Source organism: Hypomesus transpacificus, chromosome 22, assembly GCF_021917145.1.
Source record: "Hypomesus transpacificus isolate Combined female chromosome 22, fHypTra1, whole genome shotgun sequence".
In the NCBI taxonomy this organism is placed as follows: Eukaryota; Metazoa; Chordata; class Actinopteri; order Osmeriformes; family Osmeridae; genus Hypomesus; species Hypomesus transpacificus.
Window position 1 is genome coordinate 7326354 of NC_061081.1, and position 23222 is coordinate 7349575.

The following is a 23222-nucleotide window of genomic DNA, read 5'->3' on the forward strand; positions in this document are numbered from 1 at the left end:
AAGGTCTGATCCTAGAATCGCCCCTGGTTTGTGTGTCTCACCGCCATTTTCATCACGGACTGCATCACAGGCATTTAGCACTAGTTAGTATGAATCTTTTGAAATGAAAATGGTAAGGCAGAAATTAATAAGGCAATTAATTAACAAATTGGGAAATATAAAATATTGCTAGAAAGATTACATAAACAAAATAAACAATAGCCTATGCATTTTATACAATGGTCCTCCATAATGAAGATCGGCCTACCGAGGTTAAGTTAATTTCATATTCGACATTCAACATTCGTCTCACATTCGGAAAACGCTAGTTTACAGCATCGGGTTAGGGACAGGGTTTGAACTACTATAGTCATAAAAAATGATGGCTATTATAATATTTCTATGAATATAAAACCTCAAACGGACACCTGAGTATTCTAATAATGTCTGGTATACTTCCACATCCTTTACTTTTTCAATTAAGTTTGAAATATATATAAAATTGCTAATCTCTGAAAATAGCATGAAATCCTTGTTAATCTTAATAACTTTTTCAAGTTTATGTCAAAAAATCTCAAATTGAAACCATATTATTCCAATAAAGTCTGGCCTACCTCCTCACCCTTTAACTTTTCAATAAACATTTTTTTTCTATGATAGAAAATCACTAATCTTTGAAAATAGCATGAAATCCTTGCTAAACGTAATAACTTTTTCAAATCTGTACTGAAAAGTCTCAAATATAGGCCTACACCAGATTATTCTAGTGATCTCTGGCCTACTTCCACATCCTTTACTTTTTCGATCACGTTTTTAAACAAACGATAGAAAATCGCTAATCTCTGAAAATAGCATGAACTCCTCGCTAAATTTAAAAGCTTTTTCAAATTTGTGTCAAAAATCTCAAATTGACACCATATTATTCTAATAAAGTCTGGCCTTCTTCCATACCCTTTAGCCTACTTTTTCAATTACGTATCTATTTTCAGAGATTAGCGATTTTCTATCATTTTGTTTCAAACTTAATTGAAAAAGTAAAGGAAGTGAAAGTAGGTCTGACATTATTAAAATAATCTGGTGTATATTTGATATTTGTAAAATTTTGTTTTTTTAAAACGATTTACGTTTTTTATTACGATTTACGAGGATTTCATGCTATTTCAGAGATTAGCAATTGTCCATCCTTTTAAAAAAACGTAATAGAAAAATTAATGGTTGTGGAAGTGGTAGTTTGATGAAATACTATGTCATCGTTTTACTCAATTGAATAGGTAGTTTAAACCCGGTCCCTAACGCGATGCTGCAAACTAGGGTTAGGGTTAGAATTTCCCGAATGTGAGACGCATGTTGAATGTCAAAATGAAACTAACTTCACCTTGCTGATAGATATAGGCCTACACAATGTTTCACTGAATTGCTTCATACTATTTGTATAACAGCTTAAATCCATAAAACAAAAAACATCTGACGTATATCAAAACATGTATTTAATCATGAATAAATAAATTTAAGCAGTTAGTAGGCTTTATTTTGGATTTATTTTGGATTAAAATGTAAACTTTGAAGAAATTGGTTAAAGCGCTCTCAAAGAAAGGGGCGGGAACAAACAACCTTTGCAATTTAGCTTTTCAGTTCCGAGGGAGACATAATGTCATTTGAACTGCAGTTCATGCAGCATACAGTTGGTCACTGCGGTTTAAACTTTGCTGCGGTTCCCCAAGCTGGGGCTTAATGGTCTGCTTATGGTTTCAGTCAAGTTTTGGAACATTGTTGTAGCCTAGCACGTGTGTTTTAAATTCTTCTTAAATTTAAGCAATGGTGGAGTCGCTCTGTGAAGATTTGGCAGCGTTGTCGGACTTGGATGAGAAGAGTTTGTTGGAGTCCCTGACTCGACGTTTTAATCAAGATCGCATCTATGTGAGTGAACAAACAGGCTTAAAATTTCACGTGAACTCTGCTGTTTCACCCACATTTGAAAAATGTAATTGTTGCCTAAGTCCTTTAGAAAAACAGACATTTTCATATTCTGCGACGATAGTTAAATGTTGAGATTTTGTGTTCATAGGATGGGCTACTAAACGTTCTCTTCTTTTTCAAGTGCAGTAGGCTACGTTCCACGTCAAGGGAAATTATAAACCCTTTGCCCTGTCTTGGTATTTGTTATATAGTGCCATTCATGATGGCTTTGAGAGATGGGTAAAAAGAAAAGCTACTAGATCTAATTGCACATACTTTTTTACCATACACCGGTTCATTGCAATAGGATTAGCCTGCACGATTGCCACTCTATTGCGTTTAGTTCCCAGTGCTTTTAACACGTTGCTAAATTCTTCCAAGCAAAGCTTTTATTATCTCCATGTTTTGAGAGGTGGGTTTATCAACCGATATTTAGTGAGGGTTTACTGGAATCTCACCGAGGGATTATTTTCTGTTTGTGAAGAATATAAAAGATTTGTATGAAAACACGTCAGCCGTTGCTTGTAAACTAACATTTATTTATTTATTATGTCGCCTTTCTTCAGACCTACATTGGGGACATCTTGGTGGCCATCAATCCCTTTAAATACCTCCCTCTTTATGAGAAAAAAGTAAGTACTTCCACAAGACAAACAGACTGTTTAGTTGAGCTGGCAGGTTCTCCTGAAGGCTGGCCTGTTCATGACTCAGTCTGACAAGGCTAATTCTCCCTTTTGTCTACAATCAAAGATTCCTCCCCTGTAGGAATGCTTTTGTCTGGGATATACATCCACACTTTACAGTATGTTTTGTTGAACAACATTTTCCCAGTTCTCTGTATTGTATAAGGAGACATATGCTAATTGTGTAACAAATGAAAAGTGCTAGTTTTATTTCCTTCTCTAACATCTTGCCTGAATCTGGACACAGGTGTCAGAGAGCTACAAGTGCCATGAGAAAAGTTCACTACCACCTCACATATTCGCTGTGGCAGACAGAGCCTACCAGTCCATGCTTGGACGTCTGGCCACAGAACCACAGAACCAGTGTATTGTTATCAGGTGGGTGCTACAGTATGATAATGTGAAGAATACTCAAACCAATGCAACTATGTTCTGCCCAGCCCAGGCTTATGCAATCCATTTAATCTCAGTTAAAGCATTATAATAACAATGCGACCCTCCCTTCTTTCGCCATAGGGATGGATACAATAAATGATTATAGTAAGAACTTGCAGGTCTGCTGTATGAATATGTTGTCAGTGGATTAGCACTGCTGCAGTTGGGCTAGCTGGTGTGTTTTTTTTGTGGTCACATAAACACCAGTCTTGTCATGTCAGCATGACCTTTCAACTTGAATTGTGGATAAGTTGTTGAGGAAACAGTTTTTCTGGTGTGCCTGGCTAAATTGAGTTTTGTTTGGTTGCACCAGTATTTTTCATATCCAGCAGTTTATTCTTGTTCATTTCCACTTCCCCTTGCTGTCTTGTTCTCATTCTCTACCACTCTTCATCCAGCACTTACTAGCAACCTCCATTTCTCATCATTGTTGGCTCACGACATCTCTACAGAAAAAAAAATCCTTAAAATTATATTTCTTCAGTTTTATGAAACCATAATTACTTTTCCACTGTAGGAGGGAGGCTTGGTTTGGTTTACACGTGACTCCAGAATCAAGCAGAGCTTTTCCACTGTAATATGTGAATATCTCCCTAAGGATGGAGCATACACTGAAACACTGCTCTTGCATAAACCTACTGCACAACCACTGTAAACATGGCTGAGGAAAGGAAGTTCACCTCAATGGATTTAGCAGCAGTGAAGAGTAAAAGAAGCCTTTCTAAATATATGCTTCTGCCTTTAAATGATATCAAACACAAATGTAATTTATTTCTGGCTTCAAAACTGTTGGTGGGGTACTTCATTGTAAATGAGCATGTCATTATAAAAAAAAAGCAGCAGTAAAAAAACTCTTAAACTCGTAAAATTGCAAATGTCTTTTTGTTCAACATTCCCATAGATTAGCTATGTGTGTGCTGAAGAAAGCATGAGCTGGCCTCAAATCAGATCAACAACAATTTTGGTGCACTCTTCTACTTGTATTTGTGAAATTTAGCGATGTTTCTAATTTAGTTGCTTACTTTCCCTTTTTATCATAGTTAGGGGGGGGGGGGAGAAACAAATCTTTAGTGACATGTAGCTATAAATGCAAGATTTCAATGAGTTAGTATCCCAAATTGGCAGTTGTTTTTAACCAGTAACGAAGTCTACTGAAGTAATTTACAAAGGGTCTTCTCATCCTTTGTGATTTTTTTTGTGGGCAGCCTCCAGTTTCTGTCTGGGCGATACGATAGGTTGACCCTAACATTGTATAAACAAAGACACGTTTGTAGTTTTCTCCATCCATACATCTGGGTTATTTAGCCTTTCTCCCATTGTGTGTTAAGCACACTGGCCTCTTGGTTCCAGCAGTCTTTGAATGGGCCCTGTCACCCTGGGTTACAACAATGTCACTGACCAATGAACCGGTCAGCCACTCAGGGTTTGTAAGGGGCTAAAGCGATAGTTGCCATTGGTGATAAAAGGATGTAGTGGTGGTAGTAGTAGTGGTTTTATTTCAGCCATTATCAATAATTTTCCAAAGTATATGCATATATCTAGGTTTTGTTTTTTATATACCTATTCACCTTAGTTGATATTGGCTCTGTCTTACTTCCGACAACCTCTGAACACAGGAAGAAAATTGTGTTGTGCTTTATACCTTATCAGTTAGGGGAAATGACTCCCACACATTAGTGACCATGCCCTTGGAATCAACCCATATCACATTTTACCCCATGCCATGTTTTTCTTATTCCCTAAGAAGTGTAGAATGCTAAACGTGCTTGTACACACACAAGAAAGCATGTGCACATTTGTGAGCCTCATGCAAAAAACTTTTTAGGGTGAATTAATATCAATTGTTTATCAGCTTGGTAGGCAAGCATTCATGGCTCTTGTAATTTGGCTGCCAAATTATTTCCAGTCCTGGATCAGAAGCAGTCTCAACTTGTTTGTGAACAAGCATGTTCAGGCCTAGCTAGCATGGCATTGTGGATATCATGTTTTTTCTTTTCTTTTCAATGCATTATTTTAAATGTATGTGTTGTTGTTTTGTTTCTTTTTTACAGTGGAGAAAGTGGAGCTGGAAAGACTGAAAGCACCAAGCTACTGCTCCGACACATCATGGAGTTATGTAGGGCCAACTCCCAACTGGAACAACAGATACTACAGGTAGAATATTGTATAAAAATGAAGAATAACCAAGCAGCAATGTAGTCCTCTTACCCTTTATAAGGGTAAGTCATATCAATAGTACTCTAGGGAGCAGGCTGGGGTGATGTGTGAGATTAAGGTGGGTCAGTTTTTCAAGTCTGTGTATGTTTGTTAACCATGGTTCACTATTACTGCACGCTTCTCAGGCTTGTAAAGTAAGGCGTTGGCGTTGTCTCTTGAGCTGTGATCAGCTGCTCTACCACTGAGCTGTATTCACGTCATATCCCAAAATGTTGAGTAATTTATGACAACCCGGTATGTTTGTACTGCCTTTACTCTCAAGTAGATTTTCTGGTTGGACTTGTAGCACTGCCTTACAGGTTGTAACGTGATCAACGTCATCTAGTCCAGGAATGCGTTTTTCTACATTACAAGCAGTTTGTTTATTGACTTTAAGCAGCCAACCAAGGAGTCTTTGGTGGAAAGATTATTGGAGGTTCAATATCAAACTGTTAATAGCCTCCGATTAGGTTAATGTAAAAACAATTGCATAGTTGCGGTTGTGCTTTTTCTTTCGAACCATTTATGCTGTTGTGAGGGGAAATTGCATTATCCTTAGAAGGAAATTGGACGCTATGGAGATATGCAAGATGAGATGTAATCCTAAAACGGAACTGCCCCTGTCTTTTTCTGTCTGGAATTGTAGCTCAAGGTTCGCTCCAAGGCTATGTAAACAAAGTAGTCTATATGGATTAAGGCTTGTACTATTCTCCTATTTCAAGTCTTTCTGTACATTTCCCATACAATTTTTTTAATACAAACATCAACATTAACCTTGGATTTTTGATAGATTGGCAACAACCCATTGGGAGGAAAGGGAGATTATTCTAGCCCCTTTGAACCTCAAATGCAATTCTAACTTATAGATCTCTATATTTGAGCTGTTCCTAACACTCAAACCTATCACTCTTCTGAGTCAACCAGTAGCTCTTTTCCTAACCCCTTTCAACCACTTGATACTGACTTGGTATTTCACAACAGAATGTTTTTTGCTTCTGTCTTTACATCCCATAGCTTCCCTGTTTGTGTTTGGTAAATACTCTGATTACTGATGACTCTCCAGTCTTCATTTTCGCATGACTTTGTGCCAGGAGAAATTCTCAGTAGGAGAGGAGATGATGTGGGACCCCTAAAACTTGAGTGAGTTTGGAAAATTCCAATGGCTCTTCCTAGAAAATGCATTTAAACTTCAGTTGAAGTGAGTTGTTCCATGGCTGTGAGCTACACTGCTCTGGGGTCAGGAGTGTGTGTGTGTGTGTGTGTTTACACACACTACATCTACAGCCTATATGTAGATGGTGAGTACATCATTTCATTAATCTGAGGTAGACAGTATGTAGCCAAATACTATAATAAACCTAATTGAATGTCTTCCAGCTAATTCAAGGGAACACTAGACATTTCAGACCAGTGCATATACCTTGCGTACTTTAGCACAAAGTCACAGAAGGAGTGGCTAGCATGACACATTCTTCCAGTATAGTGGAGCTGTTAGGGAGTAGGCCTTTTTGCAATTTCAGGTTTTCCATTTCCACCTACTGTTTTCTGTGTTCTTTTGATCTGAACCAAGCTCAGTTGCCTGGCCCATATAAACTAGCTTGGATAGGGCCAGTTTAGTGTTTCCCCTAGGTGTACAGCTTTGGGGGGGGGGGGGGGTAACTTGCTAATGCATGCACATTATGTGTTTGCTGCAACACCCTCAGCACACCTAGTTCCCGCGGCAATGGGTATTCCCTCTCCACTGAAATCCAAAATTCAGCCAGTGTCTTGGCTGAAAACGCTGCCTTTAACGTTTGGTCGCTTGACAGTTCAACTAATGCGTCCTCCTGGTCGGATGTCAGATGGTTTACCGTATTTACAGTGAATGGAAAATCAAAAGGCTGATGGCTTTTTTATTTGCATGCACTAATTTAACTACTAACTTGTTAGATTTTGGGCTAAAATATGCTATTTATAATTGTTTTAAAATGTTCCTTGATTTCTGGAAATCATCTCGCGACCCCCCCTCGCTGGTCGCGACCCCCACTTTGGGAACCACTGCTATAGAGACAGAAATAACATGCCGTCGTGTAAAAAGATAAATAACATAAGGCCATTTAGTCTGTTTAATAAAAGAGCAAGCTATAGACCTATAGGAAAGGGAACCTTAAATGACTTATTTTGTGATCTGGCGCTATATAAAAAAATTAACTTGACCTTACAGGGCCACCCCCCTTCATATAATGGTAGGGGAAACACTGCAGTTGTAACATTTCCACACACATTTTCAGTGAGGAGGAAATCCTGTGTTACCGGTTTAACTTGTGAAAATATGTTCTGCAATATCTTCAGACACATTACTGTTCTATCATCTGTCCTTAATAGTACAGTAGTAGTGGAAGGTTACTGAGTGGGGTCAGCGCTTGAGTCCAAAGTTCAGAAGGTGGACAGCTGAGGGAAACCCACTGGAGTGATAGCAGAGGGTTCTGTAACACTTTACAGATGGAAGGAGAGTATGGACTAAATGGATACTCCATAGGTTGTACTAAATTGATCAGTTTATATTGAAATCAATTTGTGTTTTCAAATCAAGTGTTTCCATAAATTAATTTTGTGCAAATGTTTCCATAAGCGTTTCACTGTGTTTAAAAAAAGATTCCAGCCACGTTACTAGGCTCCAGACAGTCATTTCCAGCCATTGTACTAGAATCGGAGTTCCTCTACTTTAATAATGTTGTGTTTTGTCATCCTTAGGTGAATCCTCTTCTAGAAGCTTTTGGCAATGCCCAGACTGTCATGAATGACAACAGCAGTCGTTTTGGAAAATACATTCAGCTGCGCTTCTACAACTCTTCAGGTGGGTCACATGTTTGTGTATGGACCTTGTGTTGATCATGTGTGAGCAGCTCTCTGTGTGTGTATGTCTACCAGCTGTGTAAGCTTTCTTCTCTCTTGGAGCTCTCTGTGTGTGTATGTCTACCAGTTGTGTAAGCTTTCTTCTCTCTTGGTAGTCTTATTGTATTTGTAGTCACTGTCTGTCTCGGTCTCAACAGTAAAAGGTGCCAAGATCAACGAGTATCTGTTGGAGAAGTCTCGCGTGGTCCACCAGGATGAAGGAGAGAAGAACTTCCATATCTTCTACTTCATGCTTGCAGGCATCTCACCAGATGACAAGGAGATGTATGGCCTTCTGGATCCTACACAGTACAGGTGGGTCACAGCCTAGGGTTGGGCGAAAGGCACACGTTTTCCAAATTCAAAATGTTGTCAACGGTCACTGCATCTATCGCCGATAGCTGATGGTAGTTTATGCTGTTGCATGTACCCTTGTGTAAAGTATTAGAAAGGAAGCCTGTGTGAATGCATCAAAGAAAGTTCTGTAAGACTGGGGTATGCAGGGTTTCCTGCAGTACTTTTCAATTTAAGGCGGCCACCTAAGCAACACAGTTTTGCAAAAAGTTTATTTTTATTTTTTTAATAGCAATGTCTGCCGTGTTACTCTGTCCTGTTTTCTCCCTTCCATTCCAAAATGCCAATCTCCCTTCTTTGCATTAGTCTATCGCACAAACTAGCCTCCCGTGCATTAGTCTATTGCATGCCTGTGCAGGTTTGTTTGTATATAATGTGTTGGCTGTCTGGAAGGGATACCTTTTTGTCTATAGAATCTGTACAAAAATAAACCAATTAGAATATGTGTTAGGTATCTGGACGGACGCTTCGGTTCTGAAGATATGGGGAGCAGGTGGAACGAGAAGTATCGCGAGGTGTGCAACGCCATGGATATGGTGGGCTTCGAGGAACAGGTAAAACCTCAGACAACTGGATATTACAATCCTCACTGTTTTCACAAATGCCGAATTGTACTGTACTAGGTGCTTTTGTACATGTGCGGTACTATGTTTCCCTTGTTGTGTTTGTTGTTTCCTCATAGGAGCTGCAGTAGGTGAATTGTTCTTGTGAATGAGGACAATTAGTTTATTATTTTCTAATCTGCCAAATCTTTGTTAATTATATCATGTATTTTTCTATTGACAGTTTTGTATTTCTTAAAACAGTGAATCAGTCAATTGGTTTCCTTGAATGATTGATATGCTTGACAAATGAAACATCTGTATTTTGTTGTCTATCCAGGAAAAAGTAGACATGATGACCATTCTGGCAGGAATCCTGTCTCTGGGCAACACTATGTTTCAACCCACCGACACAGACAGTGTCAAGGTCACAGACAAGTCCATGGGCTGGCTCAAAGCTACTGCTGTAAGTCACGCTCTACAATTTTCAGTCAGTCTGGCTTTTTTAGGCTGGTTGGGATATCAAGGTTGTTTAGTTGGATTAAGTTGGTATGTTTTGTGGGTTGGTGGGGGGTAAACTTGCTGGGATAGTTTAGTTTATTTGGTTGATTAGTTAGTTGGGTGAGTTTAGTTTAATCTAGAGCTGCCTCCATATTCCTCAATTCTCTTTGGATCTGTATGGGATGATTTGGTAAGATTATTGGATTGATTAGGAAGGTTAAGTCCTGTGATTGCTACCTATTCTCCCATTACATTTGTCATTCTTTTGTTATCAGACACTCCTGTTTTTTATTGGCCTGGTTAGAATAACTAACTTTTTACAGAACATAAATGGTGTTCCCTCTATGTTTTTGCCTTCAGCACTTCCTCTTTCAATTTGATACAAATGGTACTGCATTTCATTATACATAACAACACAGTTTACCCGACAGTATATGGTTGGTTGTAAAATGTTTCAAAGGTTGGTGCTAGATAAAGGGAGGATGGTTTCTGTCTGACTTTTTGACACATTTGTCATCTGCAGCAGTCATGCGGTGAATGAAGGGTGTGTGCTCAAAAGCCAGAGGTGTGTGTTTATGTAGAGTACACCAACACAAAACGAAAAACTTTACACTGAGTGTACATTGGGTAAAGGTTATTGTTGATTTAATTGTTACAGTCCTCTACCCGCATATTGATCTATAATCTTTCCATCTGAAATGTATTTGTGCTACCGATGTACATACCCATTTGTCTATTTAGCACATACTTCATAGTGTACCTTTTGCATGTGTTTTTGTGAATGTGTTCATCAACTATTGTATAGTGCGCTAAAAAAATGAAACCCTATTTAACAGGTAACCATGTGCATGCCTGATCGCAAACCCATTCTACAACCATTAATGAATCACTGCCCTTCCCCCTCTACCATCCACACCCTTTTTAAAGCAGAGCTTGAGCCTCATCTGGCTTGGTCTGATAAGACAAAATAGCCATTAAAGGTCACAAGGCTATGTTGGGAGAGAGGCACTGTGAACAACACTTCTAAGATTAAACTGGATCAGCCAACCCTTGTCCACTCCTTGCATTTCATTGTATGGAGCAGAGAGAGAGAGTTCAGTAGTACTTTCTTCATGCCTGGGGAAATGGCTGTTCTAGCTGTATTGACAAGCATAATACAAAATATACATGACGATATAAAATAAACAATGTTGCAGTAAAATGAGTCGCCAGAATGTTTGAGGGCTCTTTGTTCCTACTTCTCTCTGGTTAAGCTGTTGCACAATGTGTTTTCTAGTCCTTACTCCTTACAAGTAATGTCTGTCTTGGTACAAGGTAGTAGTTAATTAAGCAATATCACATGAGGGATTGCATTATTGATGAATATCAGCAGATCTGGGATCCGCAGGTGACCGCATATTCATGTTGTGAAATAAACATCATCTTCATTATTTTATTGTGGAAAGAGCTCAGGGAGTGTGTTGACAGTCGTGTGTGTGTTTGGGCCCCCAGGGTCAGTTTGGGGTTCAGGAGGAGGAGCTACTGAGGAGTTTGACCTGTACCCTGACCATGACCCGAGGTGAGGTCATCCGTAGACTTCATAACCAGCAGCAAGCTGAAGGTGAGAACCAACACAGAATCTTTTCAATGTCAGCATGTTAAAGGAGTACACTTACAACAGACCCTCAATGATGCAATTGCCCTAGTCACTGGGGTTGCCTGAGGGCACAGTTCCTTTGTGAAACTGATCCCAGAGGGTAATAGGATGGTATTTGCATAGCTTTTAATGTTTTTCCTTCTGGATTTGACATAATTTATGTGTTCTGTATGTCTAGATGGATACATGCAATATCTAGGATATAATTGTCTGGGGGCATGTCTCACATAAATAACTTACAAACTATGGACAAATTGTCTCCACCATGCCAAAAACATCTGAATTTGCTCGACTAGAGTTGCAAATTGAGATGTCATGTTTTTCTGTCACAAATGCTGCTTTTAAGTTTTGTTCATGTTTTTGTAAATGCAGATGCTAGGGATTCTATAGCTAAAGTGGCCTATGGGAGAGTGTTTGGTTGGATAGTCAGCAAGATCAACGAACTTCTGGCACCAAATGTTGATCTTGAGATGCATGAAATAGGTGAGTTTATAAACCTTCTAAAAGTTTTCCTTTCTTTTGAGTATGTAGATATTTCACTAAAGTGTATTTCTTCCAGGTATTCTTGACATTTTTGGATTTGAAAATTTTGCTGTAAACCGTTTTGAGCAGCTTTGCATCAATCTGGCGAATGAACAGTTGCAGTTCTTCTTTAACCATGTAAGTATAAATAGAAGCAGCAGATGGAAGTTGCCCTGTTATTAAGGGACCCAGCCATGCATGCTTTAACTGTCATTTTAGAAGGACTTGAAAAGATATGTTACAACCCAAACTCTTAAACAAAAGCTAATGACCTAAAAAACTAAAACAAATGTGCGGGTAACACAGGCCGTGTGTGTGTGTGTGTGTGTGTGTGTGTGTGTGTGTGTGTGTGTGTGAAGATATTGATGCTTTTTAGTTTAGTAGTTTTAAGGTTAGGTACCAGGTGTGTACACATATACATAAACATTATAAAAGTATCTTAACCACTGCCATTAATCACCTCCAAAAAATGCTGTGCAAGTACCCGCATTTTCAGTCAGCTCTATAACACTGCACTAATCCATGTGCTACAGTACAAACAGGCCAGACAACAATAACACCCAGCTGTATCCTTACTCCCTAACCCACCTCTATGTTCTTACTGCATCAGACCTCTGTGAATCCTCTGTTTTGGACCAGAACATGTTAATCAGAAAAGGGGATGTTAGTTTAATATCTTTACTTTTGGGTCAAGCATAACCATGTCATGATGGTGTTTTTTCCTCCTCAGCATATCTTCCTGATGGAACAGAATGAATACAAAGAAGAAGGGATCCAATGGGAAAACATTGCCTTTAAAGACAACAAACCTATACTGGTTAGGGATGCTCAACACCATCTTTATCTTCACCTCTTATGTTTCCTTTCTCATACACTCATCTGCACCTCATTTCTTTTCTTGTTCTGTTGCAACTTCTGTCATTCTACTAATAGCCCACTGTGCGTTTTGTCTCTCTGCTGACAGTATGGTTTAGTTTAGAGCACACACAAACACAGAAGAGGCCATATGCAAACATACCAGAAGTTTGTGTATGTTAGTTATCTGAATCTAGAGGGGAGACACTTGTTTAATTTGGCAAAAACTATTTTATTTCTCCGTAGCTTAGCTGAAGCCACATGATAGACAAATTATTGTTTAATTTGGTTCGCTCAAGTTTGCATGTATTTCATTGGTTGTCAACAAATGTCTGTGACCAGCTGCTGTTGTACCCTAAATGATGTCCCTTACCCTCCTTGCAGGACCTCTTCCTCACAAAGCCCATCGGCATACTGTCTCTCCTGGACGAGCAGAGTGCCTTCCCTCAGGTAACCTTGCTAAATGTTCTCCAAACAAAGTGTGGCATGCAAATATGACGGTGTTTTCATTTGAACAGGAGGAGTGATTTACACAGACACTCTAACCACCCTCTTTCTTCTTCTTTGTTAGGCCTCAGATAAAAACTTTGTGGAGAAGCTGAACAGCAAGTTCAAAAGCAATCCCCACTACGAACTGGTGCGCAGTCACAGCCCACTGTTCACCGTGGTGCACTATGCCGGGAAGGTGACAACCATTTGCTACTACAACAAATCATTGTATTAATTGGGGTGAACACCCCTGCAAATGAGATATTTCTGTATTTTGTTATCATAAATTATTTTCTTTGTCGTCAATATACAGTATGGGGTATTGTCTAGGCGGTTTGGAAAAAAATTGTTTTGCAAGGTAAAAATATATTTGTGTACAAATAATTTGTTGTGTGGGATTGTTCTTCAGTGATTTGTGTGTCCTTTCCTCAGGTCCAGTATAACGGGAAGGGTTTCCTGGAAAAGAACCGAGACACTATTCCAGCCAGTATCAGAGGACTCTTTATCAACAGTGTTACTCCTCTCCTCAGTGTGCTCTTTGCAGGTGAAAAGGAGAAGTTGAAGGGATTACTTTGATTCAGAGTTCAATCTCTAAAGGCCATTTATTGAAAATAGTGTTGTACCCCTTAATTTAAAGTGTGTGCGTGGTTAGCTGAGGTACTATGATGCTATCATACACTACTCATTTGTAGTGTATAGCTAAAGTGAACTGTAGGATGCACACACACCCTGCATGTGTTTTTACTGGGTCAATGAGGTAGATGTAGTTTATTGCTCTTTACTAAAAGTTTAATTATTATCAGTTTGGTGTCTTGAACTTGAATCAAGTGTGATTCACATTCCATGTGTTTTTCAGCCACCATATCCAGAACAGGGACTCTGATGCCCCGCAAAGCAAAGGTGGGCACTTTTGTTGGTCTCATTTCACAGAGGAAAGCATCATATGATAGTTTGTGTAGTAGAAAGCAGACTGGCTGGAAAATAGTAGGTAGACATCAGGGGTTATTGTGAGATGTTCTTAACTACATTTTATTTCCTTTCAGCTCCAACAGAAAGAGGATGACAACTTCAATTCTACCAGGAAACATTCTGTAGGGGCTCAGTTTAAGGTATGGTAGGAATTAAAGCAAATCAGTCTGTCACAAATTTCAAAGCCATGTGCAAGTTTGTATTTCCATCACATGCCTCCAATTGCAGACAATCATGGATAATGAAACCCTGTGCATCTCTCTAGCATTCCTTGGCTGTGCTGATGGAGAAAATGTTTGCTGCCAATCCTCACTTTGTTCGCTGTATCAAACCCAATGGCAGTAAGCTGCCAGATCAAGTGGACAGCAAGCTAGTCATGGACCAGGTGAGGAACAAAACACATTACAACACCAATCTTCACTACAATACCATTACTATACAACAGTACAATAGGCAGGCTTGTCTAGGGCCATATTTCAAGTTCAAAATTATACTGTAGAGGTGGATTAAGCAGCAACCAGGGCCATTTTTCAGTGGCATTTTAGCCTCCCTTAACCTGATGGACGGGTGAAGCTTGTTTTTGAGCTGTCTGTCTTGTCCCATTGTACTCTAATGACCGACATCAAATGTCTTAATGACTCAATTAAGTACATGTTCTAGCCTTTTGGATACACGTTCTTTCATTCTCAACATAGTAAACCTTTTAAAACGACTAAATTTACCTTGTTTCTTCAAATATATTTTATGACCAACCGTGAGGGTGTAGGTCACTCCACCATATAGTTGTGATTCCACTGTGCCCTGTAAGGAAAGTAATCAGTGGCTGGTAAGCCAGACAGTCAGCTAGCTTGTTAGGTCACAGGGTTTCCAGTTGGCTGGCTGTCTGTTAATGTCAATGGAATTCTGCCTCGGGAGGTTCATCCTTAACACAGCGAAGAGGGGACATTGTTCTCTAAACATTATAGTGTATAGCCTGGAGGGGTGTTGTCTATTAATGACATACATGGTCCTGTAAAGTCATTTGAGCGGTTCAATTAATATCTATTTTGTAGTTTGTCTTATTAAAGTATTATTATTATTATTATTATTACAGTAGTACTTCTTATTAAAGTATTAGATACTCTTTACATCGTTTTTTCAAGATCTGTAGCGCATGAGAATGCAATAAAAATGTAGTCATGTACCCCTGATTCAGCTCTACAGCTTAATACGCGTCAGTCAAAAAGTGTCATGTGTCTTTGTCACTGATTTGAGGCATATTTTTTACTCTTTATTAAGCAGTTGTTAAAATAAGACAACCCCAACTGCTTTCTGATCTGTTTGAATTGACACTGTGCTATATGGCCCCCTGCAGTTCAGAACTGTTTGAATTGACACTGTGCTATATGGCCCCCTGCAGTTCAGAACTCGCATTGCACTCATAAATGGGTGCATGGAAATTGAATGCAAAATATGAGCGGTGGTTTCAGTGCTGTGCTTAAGAAATCAGTGCAGATATTTTAGTAAGTGCCAGTGGCTCTTATGTAATGTTGATTTGAACCACACATCTTCTATTTTGCAGTTGAGATATAATGGCTTAATGGAGACCATTAGGATACGAAGAGATGGATTCTGTTGGCGGCCCACCTTCCAAGAATTTGCAAAGAGGTGTGTGTGTGTGTTTGTGCATGAGAGTGAAAGAAGGAGTTATATATCTCTGTGTATATAACATGAGTGGTGTAGCACTGACATGCAGGTTTGTTATCACACTGAGTCTCCTTCTCCTCCAGGTACAACATCCTGCTAGTAAAACCTGATTTACCGCTTACCAAAGAAAGGTAAGCACTTCATTATTTATTATTTAAGGATAGATGTACTCTTTGTATTTTGTGGAAGTGTGAGGATGCAATGGTAGCCTAAACTAAAACATGGAGGCTTACCTTTTCACAGTGCACTTGATGTTTAGTTGAACACAAAATACAGACTGGTCTCAAAGTTACTTGACCCTTTTTTTATTGTTCTTTCCTCAGCTGCATGTCCATTCTTAATACTACTGAGATCCATGGCTGGAAGTGTGGGTAAGAATGCCCTCCACACCAATTCAATGTTGGGATTTAATTTGGGTATAAATGTAATTGTTTTGATTTCAGTTATGTGTCAGCAGCTGACTCTGTCTTACTAAAGTGTTGCTGCACATACAGATTGCTTGTCAGTTTATTATCAAGGTTCACAATTTACAATAACCCTTTGATTAGAGGAGTGGAGGTAATCCTCTGCACCAATCCTGTGCACTAAATAAGAAGTCATGCTACTTTTAGTATTTATATTTATTTATTCAATCTTCTCTTTTTCCTTCCTCTGTCTCTCTATGCTCCGGCAGTTCGTCTCGTCTGTTCTTTAAGCACTGGCACCAGGACGACTTGGCCAGGCTGCTGGAGAGACTGGGCAGAGCAGCCCTCATCATCCAGAAATGTGATGAGCCTCCCAAGCACATGATAATGTTGTCAATACTGTAGAACAGGGCTGACCAACCCTGCCTTGAAGATCTGTTGTCCTATAAGTTTTCATTTTAACTTCAATCCAGTACACCCTATTCTAATGTGCTGGTTGACAACCGTAATCATGTTTGTCACAACTGGGGTTGGAGTGAAAGGTTTTACAGAAGGGTCTCCAGGATCTCTCCAGGAGCAAAGTTTGTCAGCCCTACCATAGATGCATGCTTTTGCCCTTTTGCCAATAGACGCAATGCTTTTGACATGAATGCAAATCTGTAGAAATAATCTTGTAATGATTAATATTAATGTACTTTTTAGAAACAAATGTAATACTGTGTACATGTATGTACTTGCAAAAGTTCATCTTGTACATTCATGGCTTTGTTTATGTTTCGTTAAAAAAGTGCTCAACTGCCAGTCAGAAACCAGTCAGTGTAGTTTTATTGGTTTGTGACTGTGAACCCTGAAGGTAAATCTCTTTTCTGATGTGTACACTATAGTGAAGACTTGAATTAAACAGCACATGATGGGACATGATTGCACAAAGAGACAGTTTTTCAATCTGGGTACACAATGTTACCCTGGCATCTAGGCTTGGCAGACTAAAAGACTATTGATATCTCAATCGAGCATCACCACCATTACTCAATGGTGGTACAACCAACAAACAGCAATGTGTACTCATGCACTTGCTAGTAGCACTAAAACTCAAAGATCCTGCAGGGTCCATTTTACCATCTGTGATTGTATGGGAGGCACTTCAGATTAGGAGATAACTGTCCACTCAATTTCTTTAAAGCAAAAACAAAATATATAAATTATACAAAAAACTATAAATGTGTCTATTTTCTGCAGACTACCGCACTTTTTGCTGCAGGAGGATTTACCTGGCTCTGCTGGTGGAATTGCGCAAACAGAGACAGGCCCAAAGAGAGGGTGAGGAAAGGGAAGCAAGGGAGGAGGAGGAGGAGAGGAGGAGGACAATATTGCTGGAGGAGGAGATAAAGAAGCGTCTGGAAATGGAACAAGAGAACAAGAGTGAGTTTTTTTTTCTTCTGAAAATGTTCCTTTCCTCATGCTGTTTTACTCACACATCCTCTTTTCATGCATTTTGTTTACTTCTGTCTGTGTTTGTATATTTGTCACTTGTATTCTATCTCTGTATCACACAGGAAATGATCAGGAATATTGGTAGTATCAATATCGATAACAAAAATAGAACTGGTTTGTAGTTGGGTTGTTTGAATGGTTTGTTGCCTTCCTGTGTGTGTTTCCCAGGACCAGCCTCTCCACCTGTCCCCCTGCCCAGGAGCAAAAAGCCCCAGCCAAAGCCTCGCTCCATCCTCGTTGGGATCGGGGGACCCAAGGTTGCACCTGTTCCTCGACCCCGCAGTAAAATGTTAGAGGTGAGTTGAGATCATAGATTGTGGTTAAGGTACAAGATTTAAGATCAAAATACTAGTGTGGTGGTGTAACATATCAACATGTTATTCTCAACCACTGGCTTGCCACTTCCGCCCTTTACAACTCAGGTTATCCTAACCTATCACATCAACCTCATGAGTTTCTATTCAAAGTCTTCCTCTTCTGTCTGTTTTGTTTCATATCGGTCATTCTCCCTCACCAAGGCCACTCCCTTCGACAATGCTTTGGACGGTCCGTTAAACACCCACATTGCAGAGCTGGTGGGAGGGGCAGGGAGCGTAGAGGAGCGGGCGAGGGAGAGGAGCACAAAGAGGAGGAACACCATTCGCTGGTTTAAGGAAACGCAAGCACGTAAGGTGATGCGCGACGGAGCCTTCCCCGGCTGGTTCCATGGCATGATCACACGCAGGTGAGAGACAAAGTGGGGGGTGACGAACAAAGGGTTTAGTCTGTCTCTTCATTAACGGAGTGACCGTTGAGTTCTCAGTTTTGTAATCTGCAAATTGGGAGTGAAAGAGATCTCTGACAATAGATGAACACCAGGCTTTGATCTCAATCATGTCTCACTCTGCACTGAAGGCCAGCGGACAGTGTTCATAGTGAATAGGGAAAAACAAAGAACATACAGCCTACAGCTGTATGTTATTGTAGGCAGGCGGATACTACATCATGGAACTGTGACTGTCATCAGAACACAGTCGGTTACAGTAGCAACACATGCATATGAATGGGTAATAAGACAGAGGATTGAACAGATGATAAGGGTAACAGCTGATTTTGATTAAAATAAGCACATAGGAAATCCCATTTTTTCCACAAGGTTCTTCTGATTCAGTGTGAGAATTCAGTGAACAGACAATTCATGGTTGCTGTTTAGTTTTAACTGTCATTGGTCGGTGTGTCTCTGATTTATAGACAATCTGAGGACCTGCTGACAGACAAGCCTGTCGGATGTTTCCTGATCCGAGTGGGACAAAGCCGAAAGGGTTACACACTGTCATACAGGTAAGGCTAAAGGTAACGCATACACTGTCAAAAACACTCCTAAAAAGCTTTTGGGACCAAACCCTCTTACCCCATGACATGTGACTTCTTCCTGTGTCCAATCAGAGGGGAGAACCGCTGCAGACACTACATGATTGACATGCAGTCCAATGGGAAGTATGTGATCCTGGGTGAGGACCGTGCCCACTCTTCCCTGCCTGACCTGGTGGAATACCACAACCACACTGGCATCAAGCCCTTGATGGAACTGCTCACCAGCCCCTGTGGACAGGTGGGGTCTATACTTTTATACTATTCTATACACACGGTTATGGTGTGTGCTGTGTGTTTATATAGTCTATTCTTTTTTGTTCCTTTCAGTAAAAGTTTCTTGAAGGATGGGGGTATAAAAAATAAGAATTCAGTGTTTCAATTTCCTTTAAGTTTACTACCTTGTTCCCTACTCAAACCCATGGGCAATATAAATAACTTCTTGGGCCTTTTTGCACCAAACCATGACGAATAATGACATCAACAACTATTAATTGTTCATGTGTTTTTTCCAGATGTGTGACCAGGAGCCAGACTACGAGGAGCTGAAGGGCATTCACCCCTTCTACCGGTCCCTCCAGCCTGGGGAGGAGTTGGTGGAAGAATCCCAACCAGACCAGATCCACCAGGAGTTTCAGCGTCTCTTTGTGCCCCCAAGTCAAAATCCTAGTTCTGACAACCGACCTCCGGTCCTTCGGCGGATCTCTGACCGCAGACATAGGATGGAAGCTCAGGGAGAGAGCTGGGAGGGCAGACTCCAGCAGGGTAGAAGTGTTGGAGGGTATGATGGTGAGGGTGAGAATAAGAGGACATTTCCCAGGCTGTACCCATCTATAAGGCTGGCTATGCGGGAGATTCAGCATGTGCAACAGGTGAGATATTGTGATCGATAAGACTTTTTCTACAGGGATCCATAATATATTTATATATCTGAGAAATCCGCCAAAGCGACTGAGAAACTGCAATACAAGCCTTAGAAAAACATCACCAAGGAGCCTCAATAGAGGGTTATTATATTTAAGCCACTTTGTGTGAGATGCATAAAAACTTGCATCCGACATGTCAGTACAAGTGCCTTTGCGGAATTTACCAATAAAGTTGCCACTGCAATTTTAGAGCAACATGATGTAGGACTACAGCTCTTGCTGGGACATGTCTTTCAATATTCCAATACAATGAGTTCATTTGAATTTGCTGATTTTAAAAACAACAACTTTGAATTGGTTAGGTATCAGTAAACTATTACGTTCTTCTTTTATTTTCAAGCCCATTGGGGTTGGAAAAGAAATGTGGTTTAGTGGTGTCTAAATCTCTCTTTCCTGCCCTTCGATCTCTCTCCTCCTCAGCACTTCTCAGGTAGTCTGGATCAGTCTTCTATCCCTCACATTACACCTTCCTGGAAGAGGCCTGGTAGGTCATGGGACAGAATTTTAGTGCGTCTGCATATTTAACTGAGTTGCATTTGTTATGGCTCGCTATTCAGTATAAAAACCGCCCACCCGCAGCATCTAATTGCTAGCTTTTTGGTGGCAGAGCTGGATAAAGCGTTGTTTGAGAGGTAATCATTGCATGTGTGAGTCAAGAGGACCTTAGATTGAACCCCAGTGTGGGCAAGAAAGGGAGGAAGCGATACTGACAAGCGATGGAATGACACCAGTTGCACATGTTGTCGATATTCACATCTAATCCTACCTAGTCTTGAATGCGTTGATCTGTTCATGATACTTAAGGCATAATACAGTAAAGAGAAACATTTTTCATGTTGTATTTATTTGTTTCTTGCAGATTCCTAATCCACAGGAAGGAGTATTTTAACTCATGGCTGCTGTTCATTGATTTAAAAAACAGAATAACCTTGACAATATTCTGTAATGCCTGAACACTTCTGAACACATTTTATGGAAAAACCTCCTTACAAATAATAGTATTTTAATTGTTCAGTTTTACTGGCTGCTGTTTTAAATTGAAAGGTCATTTGTGTTTTAGCTGTTTATTTCTCTATTTAAATGTAAATTAAGTTATTACATGTACTGAATAAACATGTTTTAAATTATCCCTTTTTTCTATGTGTCTGCCTGAGTTCACATTCATCTGATCACCTCACAGCAAGAGGTCCAAGGTTTGCTTGGGGCGGTGCACAGGTGGGCCATCTTTGAGGTCTGTGTGGAGTTTGTATCTTCTCCCCGCTCACATGGGCTCAAATGTTATAGAATTTGCACTGACTGAATCGAAAATTTAATAAAACGTGTTCCTGCATGGACAACATTTGCAATTTCAAAAGAAAAATAATCAGTTCCTCATTATGGGGTATTTTGTTCAAATCATTAAAAGCCTTAAGCCTTTCAATGAATATAATTTGAAATTAACACTGAATATTTTAGAAAAACTGAACATACAAAACCTATCCAAAGACATTTCCATTTATGCATTTAGCAGACGCTTTTATCCAAAGCGACTTCCAAGAGAGAGTTTTACAAAAGTGCATAGGTCACTGATCATAACAACGAGATAGCCCCAAACATTGCGGGTAGCCAAACATGAAGCATACATTGTGAAGCCAAATAAGTCCCAAAGGGAAGAACAATAAGAGCATGTAGTTAGACAAGTTACAATTAAACAGCAAGAACCCCAAAAGTGCAAGAGTGTACCTGTGGAAAAAGCAAGCAACAATAATGTATTTCACAGCGAGTACAATCATTTTAAGACAGTTACAACGAACCAACAAGAGCAACAAGTCTCTCAATAAGAGTTATCGTGATCCTGGGGAAAACTAACATAACAATGTGTTGACCATAATTGAATAAGCCAATGAGGTCTTACCTGTAAAGGGAGTGGTTTTTCGTACACGCAAAGGCTGGAAAGATTAGAAAAAAGAAACCAGATATTGAGACAAGGCAAAGATAGACGACACATTCTTCTCCAGCTTTTGGACTTTTTCCTTTTATTGATGGATCTCAGGGTTTTTGCTCTAATGCTTTGTGCTGGTGTTTGGTTTGCTGATGTGCAAGGTAATAACATTTATATGTATTTAAAATTCTGAACTGTGCAATGTGAATGATTACATGGCCAGCAGTATCTTACCACTTAGCTCTTCACTTAATCTAATTTAATTGTTATTATTTTGTATTGATGTAACCACCAATGCTTATTTTTAGGAGCCATTCCTAAATGTTGTGTTGCAACCTCAAAGCACTTTCCTCAGAGTTTACTAATGAGTGTGGAACGTTATGAAATGCAGAACAGCCATGGGCCATGTGACATTGAAGCCCTGATGTAAGTACACCACCCTAGTGGATTACATTTGACATAATACACTTGCGTGAATGATTGCTGAATGTTATGTTTCATAACTTAATACCGAATCAAATACTTTTGCATGATTACAAGAACACTTGAAAGCTTTCAAGGACATTCAATTGTTGACATCTCTATGCTAGTGGCCTTTTGTTCTATCTCTACAAATTTTTTATTGTCAGTACCACATAGAACTATTTTTGCATTTCCACAGACCATCTGTTTACCTTTTACAACATTTGCTCTAACAATCTCACTCTGTCTCCCTCTAGACTATATGCAAATGGTAAGAAATACTGTTCTGACCTAAGAGTGAGGAGGATCCTGAGAAGACTCAAGCAGATGAGGCATGCTCAGACAGATCTCACCCACGAGAAACTCATGTTGCAAGCTTCCACTTCAGTTAATTTCTAGGGGTACAACCATAGGCGATTCTAGGTTTTAAAACTGGGGGTGCAAAGGGTAGTGATTTTATAATATTTTGCTTACAAAAAATGACAATTAATTCTAGATCTTAAATTTAAAATTAATCATTAGAGTACAACAAACAAAATGCACCCCCTGCACCTGCGGTAAAATCGCCAATGGTTACAATTGACTGTATTCTCATGTTCAGACTATTGGCATAATCCATATTCAGTCTTGATTACCACTCCGTTTCTTTTTCATTTGTGATGGTACTTGCTGAAAATACTTTTTCATATATCCAAATATACCCAACATTAGACATTTACAATTTCAAATGTTTTTATGTTAGTCATTGACTGTTATTACTACTATTATTGTTTTAAGAAGCTATGAATAAATCATACGGCTGGATATACCTATTCTGTAATCTCCCTTAGAGAATATATAATCAGTTTATGCTATGGTGCATGCTATCATTAATATTTCAGACTTCTGAGGTGCTTTTACATACTGCGTATAACTTGAAAAAGAAATTGCCTGTGCACCAGCAAAATAAAGTCCACATGTACACAGTTGAGCATTTCAAGATGTCACA

General features: G+C 39.5%; 2 protein-coding genes across 2 annotated transcripts; both read left to right on the forward strand.

The window, feature by feature from the left end:
* The first annotated feature begins 1600 nt into the window (after positions 1-1600).
* On the forward strand, positions 1601-20978 carry LOC124484197 (myosin-IIIb). Its single transcript, XM_047045015.1, has 30 exons — positions 1601-1896; positions 2502-2567; positions 2866-2996; positions 5105-5207; positions 7983-8085; positions 8282-8438; positions 8929-9031; positions 9360-9485; positions 11012-11120; positions 11529-11639; positions 11716-11816; positions 12409-12495; positions 12918-12983; positions 13105-13218; positions 13455-13566; positions 13879-13922; positions 14066-14131; positions 14257-14376; positions 15553-15638; positions 15761-15808; positions 16001-16048; positions 16351-16442; positions 17321-17503; positions 17744-17871; positions 18094-18299; positions 18806-18895; positions 19001-19166; positions 19441-19797; positions 20272-20335; positions 20711-20978. Exons 1-30 carry the CDS (start codon positions 1795-1797, stop codon positions 20716-20718), a joined length of 3297 nt encoding a protein of 1098 aa, XP_046900971.1. The 5' UTR covers positions 1601-1794; the 3' UTR covers positions 20719-20978.
* Positions 20979-21776: 798 nt separating this feature from the next.
* Positions 21777-23038, forward strand: ccl27b (chemokine (C-C motif) ligand 27b). Its single transcript, XM_047044538.1, has 3 exons — positions 21777-21933; positions 22081-22198; positions 22492-23038. Exons 1-3 carry the CDS (start codon positions 21873-21875, stop codon positions 22631-22633), a joined length of 321 nt encoding a protein of 106 aa, XP_046900494.1. The 5' UTR covers positions 21777-21872; the 3' UTR covers positions 22634-23038.
* The last annotated feature ends 184 nt before the right edge of the window (positions 23039-23222 follow it).

Bases quoted from the DNA above. Each gene is read 5' to 3' on its own strand.
- ccl27b (XM_047044538.1), top strand. From the start codon at position 21,873: ATGGATCTCAGGGTTTTTGCTCTAATGCTTTGTGCTGGTGTTTGGTTT. The intron at 21,934-22,080 runs GTAATAACATTT...GCTTATTTTTAG, and splicing joins TTGGTTTGCTGATGTGCAAG to GAGCCATTCCTAAATGTTGT. The intron at 22,199-22,491 runs GTAAGTACACCA...GTCTCCCTCTAG, and splicing joins TGTGACATTGAAGCCCTGAT to ACTATATGCAAATGGTAAGA.
- LOC124484197 (XM_047045015.1), top strand. From the start codon at position 1,795: ATGGTGGAGTCGCTCTGTGAAGATTTGGCAGCGTTGTCGGACTTGGAT. The intron at 11,817-12,408 runs GTAAGTATAAAT...TTTCCTCCTCAG, and splicing joins TGCAGTTCTTCTTTAACCAT to CATATCTTCCTGATGGAACA. The intron at 12,496-12,917 runs GTTAGGGATGCT...CCCTCCTTGCAG, and splicing joins AAGACAACAAACCTATACTG to GACCTCTTCCTCACAAAGCC.